This window comes from Centrocercus urophasianus, unplaced genomic scaffold (genome assembly GCF_019232065.1).
Source record: "Centrocercus urophasianus isolate 14NV4802_14NV808 unplaced genomic scaffold, USGS_Curo_1.0 seq_41, whole genome shotgun sequence".
Taxonomy (NCBI): domain Eukaryota; kingdom Metazoa; phylum Chordata; class Aves; order Galliformes; family Phasianidae; genus Centrocercus; species Centrocercus urophasianus.
Genome location: NW_024884989.1, coordinates 1,769,741 through 1,777,610, shown reverse-complemented (window position 1 = coordinate 1,777,610; position 7,870 = coordinate 1,769,741). Strand labels below are relative to the sequence as shown.

The 7,870-nt window shown below is 52.2% G+C and overlaps 1 protein-coding gene across 1 annotated transcript; it reads right to left on the bottom strand.

The window, feature by feature from the left end:
- Positions 1-4,389: 4,389 nt before the first annotated feature.
- Positions 4,390-7,609, bottom strand: CCDC42 (coiled-coil domain containing 42). The gene is made up of 7 exons (XM_042833206.1): positions 7,521-7,609; positions 7,100-7,205; positions 6,890-6,994; positions 6,226-6,423; positions 5,328-5,537; positions 4,832-4,990; positions 4,390-4,461 (listed from the first exon to the last, which is right to left on the bottom strand). The coding sequence occupies exons 1-7, from the start codon at positions 7,607-7,609 to the stop codon at positions 4,390-4,392; spliced, it is 939 nt and encodes a 312-aa protein (XP_042689140.1).
- Between the last annotated feature and the right edge of the window lie 261 nt (positions 7,610-7,870).

Below are 7,870 nucleotides of genomic sequence, written 5' to 3'. Positions count from 1 at the left end.
ACAAGGGTTCTTCTTTATAGGATGTGAAGAGCTCTCACATCTCCAAAACCTGCCTGCCCTGTAGGATGGGTGGCTCCACTAGGTGGTATGTGGGGGCCATTTGGTGGCTGCCCAAGAGCTCTGGTTGCCCCATAGCCAAGCTGCTGAGGCCTTCAGCTCAGTGCTGCTGCTGTTTGCTGCAGTCCTGAGATGGTGTTCCTGCCTGGGTCACTGTCCTGCATGCCCAGGTCAGTGAGATCACAACCATCAGTCTCATTTCCTTGCACCTAATGGTACATTCATCTCAATAAAACTCAATGCAGGTGGAACCCTGCTTTTGGTATCTTCTGAGGTCTCAATGTGAAGCCTCCTTACGTGTTGTGCTGTTGTTGGTGACCTCCTGCATCCCACAGTACCTGCCTGCTGTTCCCTGTACCCTTTGCTTTGGGGATGTGGAACCCTGGAGGAAGCACTGCAGGTCAGAGTGCTTCCCTCTGCTCTGCCAGCCCTGTGGAGCAGCACGAGGTGCCTCCACACTGCAATAAGGTGCTGTGCCTGTTGCTCAAGAAGACGGACCATCTTCAATAGCATCCAGCCTGGAGCTGGTGGGGCAGATGAGGCTTCTCTTACTCCTTGCTCTTTCATTCCCCGCCCTGTGGTTGGTTGGCTTCATCACTCTGCAGCCACACACATGGTGCAATGTGGGCATTGACTGTGGACAACAGACCTGAAGAACTAGAAAGGCCCTCCCTGTGCTGGCCTTCCCCTGGCCTTCTTTGGAAGGGGGAATAGCAGAGCCACTTTGCTGGCTTGGGCTGACAGGGAGCCAAAGGCAAGGAAGAGCTCTTGATTCAGTTTGACCCCCAAATTAATCCCTGCTTCCACCCTATGAGGCCCCAGGACCCAGTGCTGGTAGGGCAGGGAGGATGGCCAGGAAGGAGGTGGGAAGGATCCTGACTCACTTTGCTCTGTTGATGGCTGTGTTTGTAAGGCTGGTCATGGAGAAAGGCTGCAGTCCTGGCCGTATGATCCCAGTTGGCCTGTACTGAACTGACGGCAGAGGTGTGCAGCACACGGGAGCGACACTCCTTCATGTGCATTGATTTCAACCCAAACTAATAAATGTCTGTTGGAAGCTTCATTTGTAAATGTCTTTTCCTGCTTGGAACCTTTGCAGGGGTGTATCAGGTGGTGTCACAGCAGGGTGGTTGGAGCAGAACGTGAACCAAGTCCCCTAAAGCCAGGCTGCCTTTGGGATCCCCTAGTGTTGCAGGAGTAGAAACAAAAGGGTTGAGAAGCCTGACCCTTCTCTTTCTGGCTGGTGACCTAACATTTCATTTCTGGATCAGGCTGAAAAATCTTTGGGAAGGCAGGAGACTCCCTTTCTGGTTCATAAACACCTCATGGTGGCCATAACGAGGAGGAGAGAGAGGCAGTTTGGGGGCAGAGAAGCAGGACAGGCTTTGTGCAGATGTGTAGGACCAAGGAGCTCACAGTCACTCACAGACATGATGTGTTTTTACTCCAGTGACTGCTGAGGGGGGACCAGGCAGCTCTGGCAACCACATTCTCTCTTGAATAGAAACTACATATGCAGAAACAATGCTCTAATTTGGGTCTAATGACTCTCATGTCCGCCATCTGGCATCTGGTGATGCTTGGCATGCCAAGTCCTGGGTAAGTGCTAATTATGGGGTTAACAAGCCAGCAATGTTTTCTGAAGTCACTATGGAGGACAGCAGTTGGTGCTAGCATGGGTTGTCCTAGGTCCTCACAGAGCACCTAAGATGGGAGAAGCATGTCTCCAGGTGACAGCATCATGGGGTGACCCTCTGTGTCAGAGCCTGTCCCATCACTTGAGTGTGCAATGGCACCAGGCACACCTGGCTTCTCTGGACAGTGGAAATGCCACTATCACTGGTGGGGTCAGAGCAGGGGGACCTGCATTTCCAGCTCCTCCCACACTGATGGAACAGAGGAAATGTTAACAGAGTCCAGGTTAAACCAGTGACAACATTTCAGTGTGACGGGGATTTTCTGTCAACAGTCTGTGGATTTAGTCAATGCTTAAGTCATTTCTGTGCCAAGAGAAAGAAATCTTACAAAAAGAAAACAAAAAAAACAACACAAGACAAAACAAAAAAACAAACACCCCGACACTCAAAATCAAGCAACACAATGCAAACAAACCAAAACCCTGCAATTCTGCAAGGAAAAGACAGGCTATTAACAGACACACACACAAACAGTTGGCTGTATGCAGCATCACTGAGCTTAAACCCTGACATCTGATCAGGTAATTTTAGTTTTTGCTTCCATTTCCCACAGCAGTGTGAGTCACATTGCTTTTGCTTCACCCACCACCACAAGGCAGACGGGGTAGACGGTAGGCAGCACTGCAGTCATTGTGATGCTCGGGGAAACACCTTGCTCTCACACTTTCCCACCTGGACGCCTCCTGTGTCACCCCCCTGTCCTTACAATTTGGTTGGCATTAGGCTCAGCTCCGTCCCCCCACCCTGCTCATGCCAAAGCCATCCGGCAGGGCTCTGGGAATAACTCTTTTCCCTTCTGGAGATGCACAGCTGCTGGTTTCTCCCTCCAGTAGCCTGTTTGCAGTGGACAGCCTGACCCTGAGACTCTCCAAGGTCTTTCCATAATTACCCCATGCAGGCTCAGGGCTGCAGCCCCCATTTCCCTGGGCACAACCACCCCGTTCCCATCAGCCCCCAGCAGCTGCCACTGATGTTGGAGATGGTGAGGGGGTGGCCATGGGTGGAAGAAGAGAGGACAGCTGAGTCACCTCTCAGGGTGGGTATAAATGCTCCTGGTCCTTTTGGATGCATCTCTGCAGAGAGGAGATGCAAGGACACAAACACACAACCTCATCTCTGCTGGGATGAGTCATGAGATGACTTTTTCAGCAGCTTTTTCTATCGTCACCAGTGCCTCTACAAGACATTTACCAACCTCTGGTACCCTTGAGGACCTCACCAAGATGTGCTCTCTCCTGTAATTCTCTCTCCCTTCTGCTGCTGCTGTTTGGTCTCACTGGAAAGCAGAGCCCAGGATGCAAGGCAGTGCAAGATAGGAAGATGCAATGGGGGAAGGGCTCTCAGATCCTGCACTGGCATGGAGAGCTGCTGCCCAAGGAGTTTCCAGCAAAGACGCATGAGACTCAGCGTGGGAGTTTTGGTCTTTGCCTTGCAGGAATGCCAGTGCATGGCCTTATAACTGATTCTCATCTTGACCTGCCAGCTGGACTTTCTACCTTGATCTTGGAGCTGCACATAGCCTGGCCATCACTCATGAACCTCAGCCATGAACCTCTCCTTGGTGGCATACCATGGGGCAGCCACCTCAAGGAGCAGCCCACCCCTGCTCCTCCTTGACAGTCACAATCCCCATTCTACAGAAGGAACATAATGAAATCATTAAAGTGTGGGCACACGGTGGCTGCATAAAGTTGCAACATCTTTTCCTTGCCAGCTGGAATGCGGAATGCCACTCACCTCCCACTGCTCTGGTGATCTATTCAGAAGAACACAGGGCCTGTCTTGGCCCACACAGCATTAACACGTCAAGGTTTCAGAAAGAAATGAGCTCTCTTTTCACACACAGTAGCTGAGGAGCAATTACTGCCCTTGCCTCTGCAATTGAGTTTTTCACTGTTGTGTTTCCTTCTGCGTTTGCGTCGCACCGAGATGCTGCACAGGGTGATGTTCTGCTGCTGAGACCTGAAATCCAGTGTGAAAGTAGTCCTCTGTTTCTGTATTCATCATGTTAGGACTCACAGTGAACAAGCAAATGCTTGCTGCGATTCATTCATCTGGTTCATCCTTCACCTGTCAACACTTCTAACAGCAGCAGGGGGGATGGGTTTGGGTACACAGTGAGTGGCTGCGTAGGGAAATCCACATTCCCATAGGCACTGGGTGTGGTGATGCAGGAAAATCTCTGAAGCTCTCTGGAAGGACAGTCCTCCCTCCTTTGTGGTGTTCCTGTTGAATACCTCAGCTTAAACTGAGTGGTACGTCCAGGTGTGGACGTGAACCCCTATCTGAGCCTATATCCTGGGATGCTGTACTCTGCAACCAGCATCCCATCTGCCAGAGAAGGCACTGCTTGGATGAAGCTGTGGGATGGAGCTGTTCCAATGGTGCCAACCACCCCAAGAAACGGATCCATCTTAAAACATATTGTTTTTAATAGTGTGAGAAGGTGCGAGTGACAGTGCAGGAGAGAAGGGCAAGAAAGGTATGAAACTTCACTGACGTAACCTATAGTAAAGTCTACAGCATCTGTGGGGCTCTCTGTCCTTTTCTCACCCTTCCCACGCTGCTGGGCCTTTGCTGGCAGACCAGGTCAAGTTTGGCATCTTCCTCGCAGCCCCATAGGCATAACTGCATGCTAACGGATCTGTATGCTCTTTCTTTTCACTTCCATTAAGATGTCCATGAGGTCTTGGATAAACTGTTGAATCTAGGGTAGGGAAGAGAGATGGTAGAGCTCAGAGTGCTGGGGAATGTGTCTCACGGTAGGGATGGGAGCAAGAGGCAGGGGAGAACTTATTGGCCCTTTAGGAAGACAAGGGGTCAATGAATCCAGACCTTGGCCATGGGCTGACCCGCACATCCTGTCCCAACCTGCCAGCCTCCCACCCCTTGTCACCCTGCAGCAGGGACCCACACCCAGGTTTTCCTGATGTCTTCTGTCCAAGAGAGGACTCAGGTGAAAACGTTGGTATCTGCTGGGCATCTTGGTTTCCCTGGGCTCTCCCCTCCCTTTGGGCAGCTGAGGGTCATTACTGCTCCTCTTTCTGGGCAGGGAGAAGTGGTCTGGCTTGCCCTACCACGCTCAGCTGTGTGTAGCTGTCATCCACTGGCACATTCAGGCTTCTTTTCATCTGCTTGCTCACATGCTGGAAGAGGCCAAGGATGGCCATCTTGATGGTCCCCAGCTCCTGGCTTTTCTTGGCAGCTGTTTTCTGCATGTCAGCCCAGAGACACTGCTGAGAGGAGAGGAGACAGGCAGCATGTGGACATGACCCAGCAAAGATGCTGCCTTAGCACTAGAGACCCTGATTTGGGGAGATTAATTTCCACAGTTGACTGGTTTTCTGAGAAGATCACGTGCTTGCTGGAGGTGGTCCAGCTTGGCATGTTTTCACATGTTTCTCATCTCTCCGCTGGCTCCTGCAGCCCTCGCTCTGGTGGGTTTCACCCCATTTGTGACCTCTGGGAACTGGGAATCCTGCTGCCACCCTCCCACTCTCCCGTTCTGCCTGATGGGACTCAACTCATTCCAGGCCTGGGAGGTCTTCCCCTGCCTGCCCCATCTTTCCTCACCCTGGTGAGAACATCCCTTTGAGCCTGATGAGAACGCAGTTGAAGCTGATCCAGGTCACTGTTGTACTGCAGGCTCTCATCTTCATCATGCTGGCTGAGTTCCTTGGCTTTCTGCTTTGCTTCCTTAAGCCCACGTTCTGCTTGCAGCAGGGCCTTGCGCATCCTCACTAACCTCTTGTAGTGCCAAATGATTGCCTGGATCTCCTCAAACTGCAGCACAGTGGGGTTAGTAATCCCAGCCCTCCATCATAATGGTAAGTCTTGCACTGTTCATGAGGTGCAGCACCTGCCCCAGTTGGAATGTCTTCCCTCTATAATGGACTGCCAGCCAAGTTGGGCTGTGAGCAGTGCCTCGTCCCTGGTAACTTCTTGTTGTGCTCTTCCCAGAGCTGCCATAAGCAAGGTGAGGCATTGCGCCTCTTCTCCAAGGGGGCAGCGCTCCAATAAAAGCACAAATGCAACTGCCTGTGCTGATCTACCTGGACCTGGGAGGGGGCAACTGGCATCCCAGGAGGAGTGATGCATGGAATAATTCCCAGGCTTCCTTGAAAGGATACAGCCTGGGTTCCCATCTCCAGACAGCATTTTACTCCTCCCACACCATCAGTGTGATATGAAGCAGTGACTCAAAGTGTTCCCCATTCCACTCATCCCTGTGCCTTTTCCCTTTTTAATAGTTTTCCTTTAGCTTTCCCAAGCCTTCCCCTCCTTTTCTGGTTCTCTTCCTTTAACTCTGATTCCCTTGGCTCACCCTGGTTACAGGGAACCTTTTCTCATCCCATCTGAGGCCTCTGGGCTTGACCAAATGCTATGATTTTCCTGGATGTACCTTATCTTCTCTAGATTTAATGCCCAAGTAAGGCCCTCCCTGAGGCCATGAGCTGCCTTCCACACTCACCTGTGAGACCTTCACCACATCCTCCAGATAGGTTTCAAAGATAGAGTAGTTCTGCACTCTGACACTGAGTTTCTGGTGCTTAATTTTCAGGGCTTCCAGTACCTTCTTAGCTCTCAAGAGCTCACTCTCCTTTTGCATCTTCATCTTCCTTTCTTTACCAGCTTTCTTTAGAGCTTGGATTCGCATCTTATCATTTTCCTGTCAGTGTTTCCCCATCAAGACACACACATATATATGTGCACACAGGGAAAGGAAAGCAAGAGAAGAAGGAACTGTGTCATGCAGAAGTGCTGTGAGAAGTCGTCTTTCCCCTGGAACACATTTCCTTTCTGCTTAATCAGGCCATCTCATTAGCACCGGCACTTTGCTGTTGGAGACAAGCCTCTAGGATGGCATTTTGCTTTTCAATCAGTGGGGACAGTATGAGCCCTTCTGGGGGTTGCCTGGAGCCCTTGGGGTTCACAGTGGGGCAGGATGAGCTGGGTGCTGCACTGGCCCTCCCAGGGCCTTCTGAGTCTGGTACAAAGCTGCGAAGGCAGCTCAGGGCTCAAGGGAGATCCATGCAGAGAGGAGTTCCCTCTGCAGTCCTTCTTCCCAGGGGAGGGGAGGAGTTGGCCGTGCATCTCAGCGTTGTGTCGGATGGGCGGAAGAGGGGCAGCTGTACCTTTAGGGTCCTCTCAGATTTCTTCATGTGAGCCTTCAGCTCGGCCTCCTTGGCCCGGAGCTCCTTCCACTTGCAGGTGATGTCCTCCATCCTCACCCTGAAGGCCTGGAAGCACAGAGGGGACAAGGCTTGGCTGTCCATGCTCACTGCCACCCTCCAAAAAGCCATGGGCCATCCCAGCCGTGACCAGAGCCCTTCCACCTTTCTCACCTCTTCCTTATCCTCCAGAACCCTTTGCATCTCTTGGGCTTCTTTCTTCTTCTCCTGGAGGCGAATAAATGGAGACAGAGAGTCCTCCTCGGTCAGTTTGAGTTTCCTGCCACAGAAGCATTCAGTGTGGTGACTGGCTGGGCTCAGCACCTTGGCAGGATGCTGGCTTGCTGTGCCCCATCACCCCACCCAGGACCTGTCTCAGAGCTGGTCCAACAGCACGAGTCTCCCAGAACCGGGGTGGAAAGCTCTACGGAGGGGATCCCATGGAGACAGTGAGGAGGGGTTGCAGGGCTGAGGAAGGGAGGTGCAAGGAGAGGCTGAAGTGGTGGAGGTAAGGAGATGAGTGGGGGAGATAAGGGATGGGAGCTTGCAGGGGTGGAGGAAACAAGCGGATGGAGGGAGTGGAGGAGCTCCCTACTTGAGCAAGAGCAGCAGATTCTGCCTGTATTGCATGCTGAAATAGCCTGAGAGGTCCTCACTGTCCACAGTGGCCGTTGCTTCAGCCATTGCGTGGCCCAGAGAGTTCAGGTCTTCCTGGTGCAGCTGCTGCCCCGTCACCCTAGGAGCTGCCCTTCCAGCCCACGGCTCAGCAGTGCAGAGGAGAAATGCTCAGGAAGGGCTGTAGTCCTGAGAGCCTCCTGCTTCTATTTTCTTGGGGCATTCTATGCCCTGGTTGTGCCTACTGCTGCTGTTGGTGGTTGGTTGGCATGGAACAGGTTCCAAGGCAGTTAGAAGATGCTCAGGCAGTTTAGAGACCAAAGCGGTGTG

What these genes read in the sequence shown, in the direction of transcription:
- CCDC42 (XM_042833206.1), bottom strand. Translation starts at nt 7,609, where the DNA reads ATGGCTGAAGCAACGGCCACTGTGGACAGTGAGGACCTCTCAGGCTAT. An exon ending in AATCTGAGAGGACCCTAAAG is followed by an intron (nt 6,424 to 6,889) that starts GTACAGCTGCCC and finishes AAACACTGACAG; the next exon opens with GAAAATGATAAGATGCGAAT. An exon ending in ATGTGGTGAAGGTCTCACAG is followed by an intron (nt 5,538 to 6,225) that starts GTGAGTGTGGAA and finishes ACTGTGCTGCAG; the next exon opens with TTTGAGGAGATCCAGGCAAT.